At 42.5% G+C, this 18,282-nt stretch overlaps 1 protein-coding gene across 1 annotated transcript in view; it reads right to left on the bottom strand.

Moving 5' to 3' along the window:
- Positions 1–812: 812 nt before the first annotated feature.
- LOC135473364 (dual oxidase 2-like) overlaps positions 813–18,282 on the bottom strand; it is a 36,638-nt gene continuing 19,168 nt past the window's right edge. The window contains exons 17-31 of the mRNA XM_064753214.1: positions 18,020–18,205; positions 17,507–17,720; positions 16,596–16,689; positions 15,916–16,091; positions 8,643–8,721; positions 8,028–8,224; positions 7,649–7,879; positions 7,049–7,142; positions 5,650–5,699; positions 5,050–5,331; positions 4,214–4,443; positions 3,693–3,851; positions 3,147–3,302; positions 2,602–2,730; positions 813–2,106 (exon numbers count right to left, since the gene is read on the bottom strand). Of these exons, the coding sequence (XP_064609284.1) occupies positions 1,984–2,106; positions 2,602–2,730; positions 3,147–3,302; positions 3,693–3,851; positions 4,214–4,443; positions 5,050–5,331; positions 5,650–5,699; positions 7,049–7,142; positions 7,649–7,879; positions 8,028–8,224; positions 8,643–8,721; positions 15,916–16,091; positions 16,596–16,689; positions 17,507–17,720; positions 18,020–18,205 (2,400 nt within the window). The 3' untranslated portion in view covers positions 813–1,983. The remainder of the gene's footprint in view (positions 2,107–2,601; positions 2,731–3,146; positions 3,303–3,692; positions 3,852–4,213; positions 4,444–5,049; positions 5,332–5,649; positions 5,700–7,048; positions 7,143–7,648; positions 7,880–8,027; positions 8,225–8,642; positions 8,722–15,915; positions 16,092–16,595; positions 16,690–17,506; positions 17,721–18,019; positions 18,206–18,282) is intronic.

Below are 18,282 nucleotides of genomic sequence, written 5' to 3'. Positions count from 1 at the left end.
CGAGCCATGGCCTCGTAAAAAAATTTTGATTGATAGCTAACTTATAGCTACCTAGCACGTCAGCTGTTGTCGTATCTTTCATATATTAAAAGTAATGCCTACATTGCTAAATTATCGGGTTTCCCCTCCACATTACCATCCAAGATTTACGCAGTTTTTTAATTGTTGATTTAACGCCATATACTCCAGGGTTTTTCTCTTTTACGATGGCTTTTCAGTTTTATGGGTGGAGGAAAACGAAGTGCTCAAGTTAAACCACGGTCATTTGCCAACGTTCTGGCAAACTTTTCAACATGTGATTTACGGACTCGCATACCATGTCGATGGAAGTTACATAGCGCAAAAAAGCACGCGAGCCCAAATATTGAACCCAAATCTCGTGTGCCCTGGCCTTTGAATGTTAAGCACCTTAAAACACTGGACAAGGGCCAGCACCCAACACTTATTATACACTGTAAGCTCACGCCAGAGATGATTTGGTTGGTGGGCGATAAATACAATATGAAATATGAATTTAGTGCCTGCTAATAGTGTCCACTTGTATTTAACTTCTTCCACTGTTCTTTCAACGCAACTGTAGTTCATTTTAATGATACGATACAAGTCCCGCAGTTAAACAGATAATGTAATGGCTTTGTTTGAAAGACACATAAACCGCGGCCGCGACTGTACAGCATGAGGTTTGTCTGGTGTATATAGGTCATTCGGTTTACATTGGTCTGGTTTCCAGCGCCCTCCACCAATAAAACTTATTGTCCGCTCGTCCTCTTTAGGCCCCTAGGTGAGTGAAATGATAACAACAACAACATTCATGATAATATTAATATGTATTTATTAAAAAAGAAAAAACATTCCATTCATCTCTTATCAGCTACAAACAGTTCTAATCCTTGCATGTTCATTTAATTTCCGTGTGTCTAGCCTAATGATAGGCCTCCATGGTTTAGTAAAAAGGAAATTATCTTACACCACAGAACCCTTGAGGAGGCTATAAGGGCATCTGAACAATTTGAAATAATAGGCTAATTGATAAAGCACTGCGTGGCTGTTGTGACATGCTACAAATAAGCTCATTATGGAAGATGTTTGTGTAAAACAAAGACAATCAACGGATTAGAGTTCAGGAACGACGACCCTTGTGTATTGCATAAACGCACCTCATAATCAAGAGCATGAAGATTACTATCCCCAACAACAACAACAGCAACGCCCATATAGCTGATCATCTCAGTTAAATACATAAGTCGATCATTTTTCAGTCGGTATGATATAACATTATTATGGTTTTAAAATAATATGCGCAAATATATGGTGTAAATTTTATAGAAAAAAAAACGAGAAATTATACATGATTGTATAAGAATAGTATATGTGTGACGTTGAACATCTTAATTCTATAATTAAGAAATCTGCTTTATTCTTTTCTAAAGCTTTCAATGGCAGTATATAAACAATGTTTTCCATGGAAATATATTTAGAACAAAAAGGAAAAACATTCAATAGATTTTTTATTGCCACGGGGTTATTGCTATTACAAGAAATTATATTCTGCAGAAAGAACTGCATATGCCAGGTACTGCTGGTAAGCCATTTACATGTTATACACGTGGGCCTAATATATCAGCACCAATACCCACTAATTTTTAGTGCACCACTTTCAATTATTGCACAAAAGCATAATGTATTTGATCAGGCCTTTTTTTTGTTTTTTTTTTATTCTTCTGGCTGTTACAAAAAAAATGGGCAGCAGTAGAGGTTTGCGGAAAGACGCTTTAGTCCAGTATTTAAGTCAGTTGGTCTTCTGTCCCATATTCACAAAGCCTTATCGTTCAAGTTATAATATGAAAAAAATAAAAATGTACACATAAAGTAGGATTATGGGGATATTTCTATATCATCGTTGTTTTCAGCATATAACTAAACTTCAAATCATGACGAGCAAATATATTTATCTCAGGTAAATGTAGGTATAACGTAAAACATTTAGAAGTTTTCAAAATGGTGCACGTAAGTTGCTCCCAACTGCTTGTTGAGAGCTGCACATGCGCTCTCCACACTGTGGGTCATTGGCGGTGGGCCGCAACTGAACACGCCAAACTGCCTAACCTGCAACAAAATGGGATGTCAAGTAATGTGATTTGTAAAGCAAATGTATTGTCTAATTCCCTGTTGTGCCCATTCACTGGTTGTCCAACTTATGCATGAGAAAAACAGGCTGCCCAAATTCCAGCGGCCTCAAATGATTTAGGTTAACTGTTTTTCAGCCTCAAATAATTAAGGAACAGGTTAACCAACTGGTTAATGAAATGATTTATAACAGGTGAGCAAACTGCTTACACCCTCAAATGATTCAGAAAACATATTAGCCCAGTGCATACAGCCTCAAATGATTTTGAAAATAAGTTAGTGAACTAATTACAGCCCCAGATGATTTAGATAACAGACTAGTCCGCTGACTGCAGCCTCAAATCATTTAAACAACATCTCCATATGGATCGTGATGTCTGTCATTCAATTAAAACAAATCATAAAAAAAAAAACATTTGGACAGTACCCTGAGACAGCATTTCGACATACAATGTTAGCATTCAGAAATCTTACGTTCTTGTGCTCTTCTTGTAGCGAGTCCAGGAAGGTGTTGAGTTCGGGGCGTCCAAAATGGGTGATAGAACGCAGGCCGGTGAAAAGGGATTTGTTGGCAACCTTCTGGAAGTGACGCTCGCAAATGTACTGAAGCATACAACAGCGTGAATTAGCTGGATTTGAACCGTCTTCTCGCGGCATATTTTTCTCACAAAAGGTTACCACTTAAAGTCTATGATCCTGAACATACAGTATAAAGATATACTTATATTGCAGTGGGTCATTCTTGTTCGTGCAAAAATATAACAATAGTGACGTGAACAATACAAAGGGCAGTTATACTGGAGCACGCAGCACCACAAGTACACACAAGAGTTGTTTTTCTTGAGTATATTTCTCTGCAGTAGTCTGTGCAGTATTACAAAACACAGCTGACCGCTACAGGTCGATGGTGTGCCTTTTCAAATCTATAACGGCATAAACTGTATCACTACACCACGTTGTTGCTGCTTTGTTTATCTTACAACGTGTCTTTTTCCCGTTTTATAGAGGATGAATCTCACCAGCATGGTTGTTCTCAGGTCAAACTTCTGGAAGAACTGCGTAATGAAGATGTGTACCGACACCAGGTCTGTACTGTCGGACTCTTCCACCTCGCGGATAATGTCCGTCATCCACTCAAACTGTTTCTGAGTGCGGGTGATCCACAGGAAATACACCTGGAAAACAATTCTAATTCAGTAGTAAATAGAATGTAAATATGGCTTGACTGAGTTTTATAGCCTTCTCGGAGTGACCGAAAACAATCCACAAACCATAGTTACCATACATCACCACTTAATCGCTTAAACCGATGTTTGGTTAATATGCTCCTTTTACATACAACAGGGGAATTATTTCAACATCACTCGGGTGAACATTTTAAAAAGAAAGTGAAAACGTGTTTGGCGAGGTTTGATATTCTTTTATTGGCACAAGGTATCAACATTTTTTTATCAATCCTCATCCGTTTGGTCGACAGTGAGAATGGCCAGTAACCAATCAATGATGTTGACACTGGTATACACCTTTTCAGTGAAAAAAAAAAAGGATTGAGGGGAAATACGCACCTTCTTACAGTGCAACCTGGCGCCAGTTTTCGACTTGAAGACGATGTCCTTCAGGATGGAAGCGAATGGCGTAACACCAATTCCCCCTCCAACCAGCACCGACACATCGTATCTGTACCAGTCCTGGTGACCCTCACCAAACGGCCCATCAACATACAGCTGGGGAGAAGGATAAAGAGGAAAATAACCCTCGGAATCTTGCCGGAGAATAGAGATCAGGCCCTGACACCAGTAAAGGCAAGACTCTGAAGTGTATTAACAGATGGAATACTGCATACATTGTTTTCAGTCACCATCATTTTTAGAATTTAACGTTTGGTATGATATGGATCAATTAAACATAATGCTGGCAGTCCTAAGAAAAAGCCAGCATGAGTTCTACAGCCATGATTTCATAATCAAAGGTTAAACTTAGCGGTGTGTAACAGCCGCTGTTACAAAACCAGAAAAATGAAATGGCAGCGAAATGAGAAATACCTTTCATCACACAAATAGGCCCAAGCTGGTTAGACACCACATACCTTTGGCACCGGCTTGTTGCCCCGGTTGTTAATGTCGTACGTTTTGCGTAGATTGTTGGTCCATGGCCCAACGGCCCGAATGTGCAGACTGAGCGTGTCCTCGTGCGGTGCTGACGTTAGAGTAAAGGGATGATACTCGCTTGTGCTCAGCTCAGTACATGCGATGCGAACCCATTGGCCAGATTTGTAATCAAAGTTCAAAGGTCTCTTAAACTCCAGATGGGTCACATCTACAACAACAACAACAACAAAATTAAAAAAGTTACAATTTCAGACCATCTATATGTCAGTTCAAGTTAAGTTAGTGTCGACGTGAAGATAAGAATGAAACATTTCGGTTGATTTTATAAGTTATTTATCTGGGAAAAGATATATACTATCAAACCGGATAATGTAGTTCCATTGTATTAACAAGACATACATCACTTTATTTTTCGATGTTCCTGAATAATGATATTACTGCGTATAGCAAGCAGTGTTAACATGTAACAAGAAGACAAATATCATTTCCGCTTTTTCAGGGTATGGGCCCTAATCATATGGTTTTTAAGGGAAAAAGCCTGGCAGTGAGGAGGCCCAGAGTGACTTCCCCTTGAAGTAGCCAGTTACTAGTCACAGGTGCAAGCATATCATGGTTCAGATTTTGATCGTCAACCATTGTAAGACAAAATTTCTGATTTTGGACAAATGTAGGCACCAATGCTTATTGGTCATCGAAGGTTTAGAACACACAAGATGTCCTATGCCAACTAAGTATACTATTTTCAATCCCCATTGTATGTACAGATGCCTACCGCATGCCTGCACATAACGTACCCTTTGCACATGCTGCTTACCGGAGGGTAACAGTTCAGCTCGGACGACTGACAGCTCCACTTTCTTCATACTGAAGCTGACGATTTTGTCTAGAGTGAACAGAATGGCGGGTCCCAGGAAGAAATAGTGGAAGAGTGGATCCTGTACGAGTCGACCGCTGCCATGAAGCACCATGAATATGTAAAGGAGTACGTAGAAACTGTGTGTAAACCAGAAGGCTTTGAAGACATGGCGGCGGGCGTACTGACTTGCGAACACATACATAATGACGACGATCAAGGTCAAGACTACGCCGGTAAAGCCTGAGGACAAATGGTAGATATGTTAAGTTTAATGTCGTCTACAAAAATCACAAGGATTTGCCTAACCAATTGCTTTGCTTCTATAATACTGGTTTTTTTTTTTTACTTTTCTCTGACATTTGGCAAAAGAAAGTTAAATATTTCTCTCGATGTCCATTCATGATATTCGTGACTCTTGATGGCAAAAGGTTGATCACTTATTAGTGCAAAGTTTAAATGGTGTTAATTACGGTTAAACGACTGTGAGCAAATTGATCCATCACGTAATGTGAGTTAAAATGTTATTTTTATTCAACGTGTTTAAAAATTCATATTTACCTGTTATTGTTTGATACAGCCAGTAATGGAATTTTGCAAGCACATGAGTCCTATAAAGTAAATAAATCAGATAACATAGACCTAAGCAAAAACAATTTATTCCGGAATTTTTCACTCACGCATATACATGTATAAACATATCTGAGTGTACCTAAAAAAGACAGTTTTGTCTCTTACTGTAACTCTTATCTAGCCTATTTCTTTGTCTTACAGCAATGTGCTCGGCTATTTCCTGCTATACCAACTCATTTTTTAAGAATCATAGGTATACATCTTGGTCGAAGCACTCAAGAAAGCTATAATGCCTTAAAAGAGATGGTTGCTTAGTAATAACCCTCCAAAAAATGCACCGTCGATCAAAAACACCAATTTGTCGTTCAAACGAATCACTGTTTTTAATTTACAGTATGAGGATCAACGTTAACCAAAAAAATATCTTTACTGAAGCCTTCATGTGTGCTTTTCAAAGCGCTGTCAAAGTTTTGTACAGTTAACATTTGTCTTCACATGTAAAACATAAACTTTATAATGTGATGAGTTTTTTTTCATATTTTAGCAAGTTTAAAATATGTATTTCTGCCGTTGTCTCACAGGCATCCTCCACAGAATAGTGGAGTAACGAAGTTGCTTCGGAGAATAAGTGGCAAATCGAGGAAGACTTTGCACCTTTTTTTCTTTGGAAACATACTTCTGTGTGGGTAAAGATAAAGACCCTCCTGCATTAAATAAGTGTTATCATGAATTACAATGGAGAGGCTATGGTATTACGTAACATCTGGCTACTATGGCGACATTCATACGTGAATCCTATTAGCAGAGAACATGTGGTCCACATCCTATCAATAACAATAACATGTTTATCGTAGGGGAAGTGTCATGCTGAAAGTAACATTTGTTACCGTCTATTTTTTTTTAATTGATTGGTGCGTAACTGTATGCTCAAACATTTTCAGAAATTTACATTTGCAGTGCAGAGATTTTTGTAACTCTATAGTGTCTAATGCAAGAAAAAAAAAAGCCGGCTACAATTTCTCAATTTTATAACCTATACATCGCTTCAGTAGTTTTGGAGCTTTATAAGCTGCATGCTTGCCATATGGAAAGGAAAGGAAGTAAGGAAACGACGAGAAAAACAGAATTGAAAAAAGTGAAGCCTGACGAGTGTCTCAGCAGCTGTCACGCACAGCTACAGTCAGTTTTGCTACCCGAGGTCCACAGTTTCTGGCACTGGGGCCTATTCCCCGCTTTATCATACCAGGTACTTTGATGAGAAGTTGTGTGTGTTTCTTATTACAGCCCAGCCATATTTCGTATAATTGAAACAAAACTGATTTTTGACGTAGTAATTTGACATGAATGTAACAGACCGGGAACAAAATGACACCGGAAAGATGCTTACGGCCTGAAGAAGTCCCGAAACAGACAGTTGAGATCTGGGGCCCTCTGAGTGGAGATGTGGTAGAAGTTGATACCATGACCAACACAATGCACGACTGGAACCGACAAGGCAAAATAATTCATAGGCAATAACTACATTGGCATTCAGTAAAAATATTGCCACCACAAGATACTCTCAAAATGGCTATTACAAATTTGTAAGTCGACAATGTGTGACATGAGTACACAGATTGTGTAGAACTGATACACATTTTATTGTGTGTATGTTACAAAACTTACTCCTGTTACACATATTATTGCTGGTGTGCAAATTATGTGGATGACCGTTACGATAGACGAGGTTACCAGGAGGCTGATATTCTGACAATTTATTCCACACTGAAAATACACATTACCATATCTATATCCCTCATGGTTAGGTGTTTTTATGCTAAATGACAGAAAACGGTTTTTTGCAAGAAAACACACACACACACAACTTGTACAGACAATTAACACTTAATGGGTGAATACTGCAAACAATACGTGTGACATTTAAAGACAGTGGATACAAAACACCAGGACTGTACATAAAACAATCTACCGGCCTTCATATACTTACCCGTAAAGAATAAGGCCACCATGGCGATATACTTATGGAAGGCTATGGCGGAGTCAAATGGGATGAAGCGATGGAGGAATGTCTCGCGCAGAAATGTGATCGTGTTTCGACTCATCGTGACCAGGAGGCTGGCATAGGTGAACATCATTGCGCTAGCTGCTCCACGGGTGACCGTGACACCGTTACCGGCGATTCTCCGTAACCCCGCATGTTCGCGGTTGAAGGAGTAATCTGAGAATTACAACGATTTTCAAAACTTTAGTGGCTTGATTACACACCATATCACGTCTGGGATCATATGCAGAGCGCCATAAATAACGGTATAATAGATGGACGCTATAGTTACGGTTGTGCCAGGCCGGTACAAAGAATAACTCACAGTATGCTCTCTCTATGAAGATTCCAGCTACCACAAGCGTATACAGAGTCACCCAGAAGATCTGGAGTCTGTAGTTAGAAATGTAGCGAGTCAGTGTGTGAAGTTTTTTGCCAAACTCGGTGTCGGGTTCCTTCTTCTGCGAGGCTGGTAGCCGTACTGTGGAAAACCTCTTCTTTCGGGTAATTCCCTCGTTGTTTCTAAAAACAATGAAGATTTTAGTTAAATTTATTTATTTTATATATTTGATTGGTGTTCTACGCCGTACTCAAGAATATTTCACTTATACGACGGCGGCCAGCATTATGGTGGGAGCAAACCGGGCAGAGCCCGGGGGAAACCCACAACCATCCGCAGGTCGCTGCCAGACCTTCCCACTTACGGCCGGAGAGGAAGCTGGACTTGAATTCACAGCGACCGCATTAGTGAGAGACTCCTGGGTCATTACGCTGTGCTAGCGCGCTAACCAACTGAGCCACAGAGGCCCCATTAGTTAAAGAAATTGATGAAACTGTTTGAGTAAAGGTAACACGTTTCTACGACATTCTAAATGAAAAGAAATGTTTAACATAATTCTATAACTGAGCGATTTCAAATAATGACAGTGCATGTATGTACCTGTGCTGGATAATAGTTCTTCTCACGCGAGATTTGAGATCAGTTCCCCTTCCGATAGGCTGTTGGTCTCTCTCAATTCCTGAAAATCGATAACCAAACCTATCAGGGCATACAAAACGTCAGTGTGAAATCAAAGCGCTTCCGATAACTATTCAAGAAAAGAGTGATTGAGTGAGTGAGTTCTTGGGGATTTACTTTACAATTTTTCAGTCATATGACGACGAAGAGTGCATGTTATGTGCCTCCTTGTTGCATTACGGATTTCTACCGCTCTTTTATTTAGTGCTGCTTCACTGGAACACCTTACTGAAGGCAAGTAAGCCTCCTCACCCGTGCTATTGTACTGATATATTGCACTTAAAGCTGAACTCCAAGCAAGGAAGCTACAACTTCCTCCTTTAAAGCCTTAAGTGTCACCCAACTCAGAATTAATCCTGGATCTACCGCTTCCCAAGCGAACGCTTTACTAACTGTGTTGTAGGGGCCAGTCTCTAAGAAAGGAGCTGTGTTACATAATTACAAAGATTCAGTCAGTCATTTAGACGACAAGTATCATAAATATCACATCAACCTGTCAAATTCTGTCATCTGATTTATCCATCACCTACATAAATTCTAAAAGTATCAACTTTATCAACTAACCAAAAGGCTACCTTGTTATATACAAGTTTATCCAGTCAATCACTAATCTAGCCACTTGTCGTTATCAGTTAATCAAGTTAGTCAATACCTTTCTAAGCACACGTATACGACAGCCGATTCCTGAATCCTGTTTCATTTGTAGTCCTGATATACACTGGAAAAAGGCTTTGGTAACAAAGTTATTCTATCTGTCAATCAGTCAGGAGGTTCAGTCACACGGCAAAGATATCAAATCAATCAAAGATATACTCAGCAAACTGGCTAAAATTAAGCTCTTCAGGCACTAGGATAAATGTATCTTGTCTTCGCATGGGAAAAGCCAATCAGTTAGCCACCCATTAGCTTTGTCAGCTATTTATGAAAAACCAGACAGTCTGCCTGTCATCTTTATTAGCAACACATTAGCCCTGTCAGCTATTTATTAAAAGCCGGGCAACCTGCCTGTCCTATTTAGTAGCTACACATTAGCCCTGTCAGGTATTTATGAAAAGCCGGGCAACCTGCCTGTCCTATTTAGTAGCTACACATTAGCCCTGTCAGCTATTTATGAAAAGCCGGGCAACCTGCCTGTCCTATTTAGTAGCTACACATTAGCCCTGTCAGGTATTTATGAAAAGCCGGGCAACCTGCCTGTCCTATTTAGTAGCTACACATTAGCCCTGTCAGCTATTTATTAAAAGCCGGGCAACCTGCCTGTCCTATTTAGTAGCTACATATTAGCCCTGTCAGGTATTTATGAAAAGCCGGGCAACCTGCCTGTCCTATTTAGTAGCTACACATTAGCCCTGTCAGGTATTTATGAAAAGCCAGACAATATACCTGCGAACTTTATCGACTACCCATTATCCCTGTCAGCTACATATGAAAGCCAGACAATCTGCCTTTCATCCTTATCAGCAGCACATTAGCCCTTTCAGCTAAATATGACAAGTGAAAATCTGCATGCCAGCTTTCTCTGTTATTCATTAGCCCTGTCAGCCATATTAGGAAAGACCAGCTTTTCAAATCAACCATACACTGTACAGAAAAGGTCACCCATCAGGGCAGTCAGCCATATAAGAAAGGCCAGCTTTTCACCCATTAGGCCAGTAAGCCATACAAGGAAGGCCAGATTATCACCCTTCAGCTCAGTCAGCCATACAAGGAAGGTCAGCTTGTGAGTCATTAGGTCTGTCAGCCATAAAAGGAAGGCCAGCTTGTCACCCATTAGGCCAGTCAGCCATACAAGGAAAGCCACCCTGTCACCCTTCAGCTGAGTCAGCCATAGAAGGAAGGCCAGCTTGTCACTGTCCAGCTCAGTCAGCCATGCAAAGAAGGTCAGCTTGTGAGTCATTAGGTCTGTCAGCCATACAAGGAAGGCCAGGTTGTCATCCATTAAGCCAGTCAGGCATACAAGGAAGGCCAGCTTATCACCGAGTAGGTCAGTCAACCATACAAGGCCAGCTTGTCACCCAATAGGTCAGTCAGACATACAAGGAAGGCCAGCTTGTCACCCATTAGGTCTGTCAGACAAATACAAGGAAGGCCAACTTGTCACCTAATAGGTCTGTCAGCTATACAAGGAAGGCCAGGTTGTCACCCTTCAGCTCAGTCCGCCATACAAGGAAGGCCAGTTTGTCACCCTTCAGAGCAGTCCGCCATACAAGGAAAGCCAGCTTGTCACCCATTAGGTCAGTCAGCCATACAAGGAAGGTCAGCTTGTTACCTATTAGGTCAGTAAGCCATACAAGGAAGGCCAGCTAGTCACCTATTAGGTCAGTCAGCCATAGAAGGAAGGCCAGCTTGTCACCTATTAGGTCAGGCAGCCATACAAGGAAGGCCAGCTTGTTACCCTTCAGGTCAGCCAACCATACAAGGAAGGCCAGGTTGTCAGTCATTAGGTCTGTCAGCCATACAAGGAAGGCCAGCTTGTGAGTCATTAGGTCTGTCAGCCATACAAGGAAGGCCAGCTTGTGAGTCATTAGGCCAGACAGCCATACAAGGAAGGCCAGCTTGTCACCTATTAGGTCAGTCAGCCATGCAAGGAAGGCCAGCTTGTCACCCATTAGGTCAGTCAGCCATATAAGGAAGGCCAGATTGTCACTCATTAGATCAGTCAGCCGAACAAGGAAGGCCAGCTTGTCACCCATTAGGTCAGTCAGCCATACAAGGAAGGCCAGCTTGTCATCCATTAGGTCAGTCAGCCATACAAGGAAGGCCAGCTTGTGATCCATTAGGTCTGTCAGCCATACAAGGAAGGCCAGCTTGTCACCCATTGGGTCAGTCAGCCATACGAGGAAGGCCAGCTTGTCACCCTTCAGCTCAGTCAGCCATACAAGGAAGGCCAGCTTGTCATCCATTAGGTCAGTCAGCCATACAAGGAAGGCCAGCTTGTGATCCATTAGGTCTGTCAGCCATACAAGGAAGGCCAGCTTGTCACCCATTAGGTCAGTCAGCCATACAAGGAGAGGCAGTTAGTCACCGTTCAGCTCAGTCAGCCATATAAGAAAGGACAGCTTGTCAGCCTCCAGCTCAGTCAGCCATACTAGGAAGGTCAACTTGTGAGTCATTAGGTCTGTCAGCCAAACAAGAGAGGCCACCTGGTCACCCATTAGGTCAGTCAGCAATACAAGAAAGGCCACGTTGTTACCTATTAGGTCAGTCAGCCATACAAGGAAGGCCAGTTTGTCACTCAGTAGGCAGGTCAGCCATACAAGGAAGGCCATATTGTTACCCATCAGCTCAGATAGCCATACAAGGAAGGCCAACTTGTCACCCTTCAGCTCAGTCAGCCATACAAGAAAGGCCAGCTTGTGATTCATTAGGTCTGTCAGCCATACAAGGAAGGCCAGCTTGTCATCCATTAGGTCAGTCAGCCATACAAGGAAGGCCAGCTTGTCGCCCATTAGGCCAGAGAGCCATACAATTAAGGCCAGCTTGTCACCCATTAGATCAGTCAGCCATACAAAGAATGCCAGCTTGTCACTAATCAGCTTAGTCAGCCATACAAGGAAGGCCAACTTGTCACCCATTAGGTCAGTCAGCCATACAAGGAAGGCCAGGCTGTCACCCATTAGTTCTGTCAGTCATGCAAGGAAGGCCATCTTCTCACCCATTAGGTCAGTCAGCCATAAAAGGAAGGCCAGCTTGTCACCCTTCAGCTCAGTCAGCCATAAAAGGAAGGCCAATTTGTAAGTCATAAAGTGAGTCAGCCATACAAGGAAGGCCAGCTTGTGAGTCATTAGGTCAGTCAACCATACAAGGAAGGCCAGGTCGTCACCCTTTAGCTTAGTCAGCCATACAAGGAAGGCCAGATTTTCACCCATTAAATCTGTCAGCCATACAAGGAAGGCCAGCTTGTCACCCTTCAGCTCAGTAAGCCATACAAGAAAGGCCAGCTTGTCACCTTTCAGGGCAGTCCGCCATATAAGAAAGGGCAGCTTCTTTCCTATTAGGTCAGTTGGTCATACAAGGAAGGCCAGCTTGTCATTTTTTAGGTCAGTCAGCCATACAAGGAAGGCCAGCTTGTCACCCTTCAGCTCAGTCAGCCATACAAGGAAGGCCAGGTTGTCAGTCATTAGGTCAGTCAGCCATACAAGTAAGGCCAGTTTGTCACCCTTCCGGTCAGTCAGCCATATAAGGAAGGCCAGCTTGTCACCCTTCAGGTCAGTCAGCCATGCAAGGAAGGCCAACTTATCATTCAACAGGGCAGTCCTCCATATAAGAAAGGCCAGTTTATCACCCATTAGGTATGTCAGCCATACAAGGAAGGCCAGCCTGTCACCCTTCAAGTTAGTCAGCTATACAAGGAAGGCCTGGTTGTCAGTTATTAGGTCAGTCAGCCATACAAGAAAGGCCAGGCTGTCAGTCATGGGGGTCTGTCAGCCATACAAGAAAGGCCTGATTGTCCCTTATTAGATCTGTCAGCCATACAAGGAAGGGCCAGGTTGTCTAGTCATTAGGTGAGTCAGCCATACAAGAAAGGCCAGATTGTCAGTCATTAGGTCTGTCAGCCATACAGGAAGGGCTATGTTGTCAGCCATGCGTGTCTGTCAGCCATACAAGAAAGGCCAGATTGTCAGTCATGCGGGTCTGTCAGTCATACAAGAAAGGCCAGCTGGTCAACCATTAGGCCAGTCAGCCATACAAGGAAATCCAGATAGTCAGTCATACAGAAAAGGCCAGATTGTCAGTCAATAGGTCTGTCAGCCATACAGGAAGGGCCAGGCTGTCACCCATTAGGTTAGTCAGCCATACAAGGAAGGCCAGCTTGTCACCCATTAGGTCTGTCAGCTATACAAGCAAGGCCAGCTTGTTACCTATTAGGTCTGCCAGCCATACAAGGAAAGCCAGCTTGTCACCCTTCAGGGCTGCCAGCCATACAAGGAAAGCCAAACTGTCATTATTCAGCTCAGTCAACCATACAAGGAAGGCCAGCTTGTCACCCTTCAGGGCTGTCCGGCAAATAAGAAAGGCCAGCTTGTCACCCATTCGTTCTGTCAGCCATACAAAGAATGCCAGCTTGTCACCCATTAGGCCAGTCAGCCATACAAGGAAAGCCAGCTTGTCACCCTTCAGCTCAGTCAGCCATACAATGAAGGTTAGCTTGTAAGTCAATATGTCTGTCAGCCATACAAGGAAGGCCAGCTTGTCACCCTTCAGCTCAGACAGCCATACAATGAAGGTTAGCTTGTAAGTCAATATATGTCTGTCAGCCAAACAAGGAAGGCCAGCTTGTCACCCTTCAGCTCAGTCAGCCATACAAGGAAGGCCAGCTTGTGAGTCATTAGGTCAGTCAGCCATACAAGGAAGGCCAGCTTGTAACCCTTCAGGTCGGTCAGCCATACAAGTGAGGCCAGCTTGTTACACTTCAGGGCAATCTGCCATGCAAGGAAGACCAGCTTGTCACCCTTCAGCTCAGTCAGCCATACAAGGAAGGCCAGATTCAGCTTAGTCAGCCATACAAGGAAGGCCAGCTTGTCACCCACTAGATTTGTCAGCCATACAAGGAAGGCCAGCTTGTCACCAATTAGGTCTGTCAGCTATACAAAGAAGGCCAGCTTGTCACCCTTCAGTTCAGTCAGCCATACAAGCAAGACCAGCTTGTTACACTTCAGGGCAATCTGCCATGCAAGGAAGGCCAACTTATCATTCAACAGGGCAGTCTGCCATATAGGAAAAGCCAGTCTGTCACCCATTAGGTTTGTCAGCCATACAAGGAAGGCCAGCTTGTTACCCTTCAAGTGAGTCAGCTATACAAGGAAGGTCAGCTTGTGAGTCATTAGGTCAGTCAGCCATACAGGAAAGGCCAGATTGTCAGTCATGCTGGTCTGTCAGCCATACAAGAAAGGCCAGATTGTCAGTTATTAGGTCTGTCAGCCATACAAAAAAGGCCAGGTTGTCAGTCATGCGGGTCTGTCAGTCATATAAAAAAGGCTTGATTGTCTGTCATTAGGTCTGTCAGCCATACAGGAAGGGCCAGGTTGTCTAGTTATTAGGTCTGTCAGCCATACAGGAAGGGCCAGGTTGTCAGTCATGCGGGTCTGTCATCCATACAAGAAAGGGCAGCTTGTCACCCATTAGGCCAGTCAGTTATACAAGAAAGGCCAGATTGTCACTCACGCGAGTCTGTCAGTCATACAAGGAAGGCCCGATTGCCAATCATTGTCTGTCAGCCATACAGGAAGGGCCATGTTGCCAGGTCATTAGGTCCTTCAGCCATACAAGAAAGGCCAGATTGTCAGTCATTCGGTCTGTTAGCCATACAGGAAGGGCCAGGTTGTCACTTATGCGGGTCTGCCAGCCATACAAGAAAGGCCAGATTGTCAGTCATGCGGGTCTGTCAGCCATACAAGGAAATCCAGCTTGTCACCCATTAGGCCAGTCAGCTATACAAGGAAGGTCAGCTTGTTAGTCATGCGGGTCTGTCAGCCATACAAGACAGGCCAGATTGTCAGTTATTAGGTCTGTCAGCCATACCGGAAAGGTCAGCTTGTCAGTCATGCGAGTCTGTCAGCCATACAAGAAAGGCCGGATTGTCAGTCATTAGGTCAGTCAGCCATACAAGAAAAGCCAGATTGTCAGTCATGCGGGTCTGTCAGTCATTCAAGAAAGGCCAGATTGTCAGTTATTAGGTCAATCAGCCATACAAGGAAGGCCAGATTGTCAGTCATTAGGTCTGTCAGCCATATAAGAAAGACAGGCTTGTGAGTCCTTAGGTCTGTCAATCGTGTAACAAAAAGAAATAGTCGGCCATCCATTTACGTCTGTCAGCCATACAGGAAATGGCAGACAGTCAGTAAACTCTGTAGGTTTGTCAACTAGAAGTCCAAAGCCAGTGAGTCAACTGTTTATTTGGTCAGTCATTCAGATAATGAAAGCAAGTTAGGCAGCCATCCATTAAGCTCATCAGCTATATACCCTTTCCCAGATAATCAGTTAGTCAGCCATGCATCTTTTAGCCATAAATAAAAAGCCAGTTAGTCAGAAATCCATCAGGTGTTTCAGCCATACACGAAAAGCTATTTACTTTAATAACCACCCGTGAGTGCTACGGGCTTGCAATTTTTGAGATAACATTGTACCCTGTGGCCCTGAACATGTAAGTGGTGTAAATATTAGAAAAATGTGCAACAGACTGCTTAATGTGTACCTTCCAGGGAGACTGTGGCCTGGCCAATCGTGTCCTGGTAGTCGTTGAAGACTTTCTTGAAGTCCTCATACACCAGTCGATTTTTCCCTTGGAGTCCGGCATCTCTCAGCATAGACGATGTCAATTCTTCCACTTGTGCCGCATCCAGCGAGGCATCCCCGAGCTCTAACATTGATCTACAACATGGTAGGTGGATTGTTAGAAATAGTCCAGAAATCTTACTATGGCCTGAGTCTTTCTCCAAAAATAATGACCGTCCACAGGCTCGTCTATGCACGTGTAATAGTTCAATAGACTATGAATTGTGCATTCGCCGTAAGCTTTCCTCCTATATATATTAGACTATATATATATATTAGACTATATATATATATATATATATATCTACTGACTGTAGACTGATCTAGAAGATTGGCATGCTTTATTGGCAATTTTGTGCCTTACTCTGAGGTCGCTGGCTAGAAACCTTTTAGTGGAACTAGTCAGTTTTCTGCATTAAAAGGTGTGCCACACACAGAAACTGTAACTTGCAAATAATAAAATGTCGGTTAACTTAATCGAAATGCACTAGATGTGTGAGTTTTGTTCACAAAACGGGACAATTTATCCCAAAGCTGAGGATTGAAACTTTAAAGGAAAGCAGAATAAAGATTAAATAATTTTGAGATAGAACCTCTCACCCAATCATCTGAGTAAACTGTTTTGGAGAAAGATATTGCTGATGTCGTACGTCATACATGTCGAATATAAGACGGGTTTTGGCTTCGGCATCTCCTGAAATTGAAACCGTTATACACATCAGTTATAAATCATACATACAAACCACATATATTTGTAAATACGATACTAGACGAGTCATTTTGCTCATTATCTATCCCTACCCCGCTTCCACACTTCGGCAAAAGCCAGAGGACAGCCTTATTCGGCTTGCAGTGGATTACCCCCCTTTGAAATGTTTTTTTCAGCGCTCGTCAAGTGTCAAGGTACCAAAACAGATGCTTCGTGGAAGTTAAATGGATCTGGGAAGAACATGTGCTTTTCTCAGATAGGATACAGAAATTCACATAATTAAATGATATCCACCAAGATATTTTCTATAATTTTATAGAGGAATAGTTGGTTAGTGCGCTAACACAGTGTTATGACCCAGGAGTCTCTCACCAATGCGATCGCTGTGAGTTCAAGTCCAGCTCATGCTGGCTTCCTCTCCGGGCGTACGTGGGAAGGTCTTGCAACAACCTGCGGATGGTCGTGGTTTTCCCCCGGGCTCTGCACGGTTTCCACCCACCATAATGCTGGCCGCCGTCGTATAAGTATTCGTATAAATATTCTTGAGTACGGCGTAAAACACCAATCAAATAAATACATGAATAAAATAATTTTATACAGGAATGTGTGACGGTCACCGTGTGCCACTCAGAATTAAACGGGAAGTGGTGCCTGGAAGCGTAAGTGTATTCGCTACTAGTAGAATCGACTATGAGATGTGCCATCCAGTAACCCATATTTAGTAAGCCAAATATCTGACATACCCTTGGGTAACATATCTGACACTCTAAAACCTAACCTTTAATTATCCCACTCTACTCACCTCTGGAGAAGATGATGAACGAGTCTCTAAACTCCCTAAATGACAGGAAGCCGCTGTTGTCCTTGTCAAGGAGTTTAAACATGTTCCTCACAAAGATTGAGGTTGGTTTCAGAGACATGGCCTCGGCGAACTCGCTACGCGTGATCTCCACATTAATAACGCTGTTCAAGCTATCGTCGTCAATTTCCATGGACCTCGACTTACGGTCAAACACCTAAGAGGAGAAGATAGTAACCAGTCATAGGCTTAACTCCGTGAATTCTTTGGAACAATGAGCTTCCAGGATCTCAATGATTGAATACTGTTGTAAATTGTGGTAAGACGTACTATTTCGAATAAAGAAAAGGTTATGTTATTTTGGAGTGTTAAAACCATGTCGTGGAGATATATTCATAATGATTTGCCCTCGGAAAGTGTACTGTGACCAAGTTTACGTTTATCTATTTGGAGAAGAATTGATGAATGAAATCGCACTGGCTTGTCTAGTGGTCTATTTCTCTATGTTTTACGTACCTGCAGACAAACGATTTTGACGACCTTAGACAGGAACCGTTGTCGAATTTCCTTGGTATTGGTTGATTGATAAATTAGTTTCTCTCTTGTACCCTGTTTGTCTCGATTCACCCCAATGGATCTGAGAAATTCCTCCAGACGTCTGATAAAAATTTCCCTCTGTGACGATACGCCGAAGTGTAGAATCTAGAAAACAAGACAATTCAGCTCATGTAATCTTAATTAGGAGAATAAATTGTACAAACTAGAGAATTTTTCAAAAA

This window comes from Liolophura sinensis, chromosome 8 (genome assembly GCF_032854445.1).
Source record: "Liolophura sinensis isolate JHLJ2023 chromosome 8, CUHK_Ljap_v2, whole genome shotgun sequence".
In the NCBI taxonomy this organism is placed as follows: domain Eukaryota; kingdom Metazoa; phylum Mollusca; class Polyplacophora; order Chitonida; family Chitonidae; genus Liolophura; species Liolophura sinensis.
Note: the sequence above shows the minus strand (reverse complement) of the source record. Positions and strands in the feature narration are given on the sequence as shown.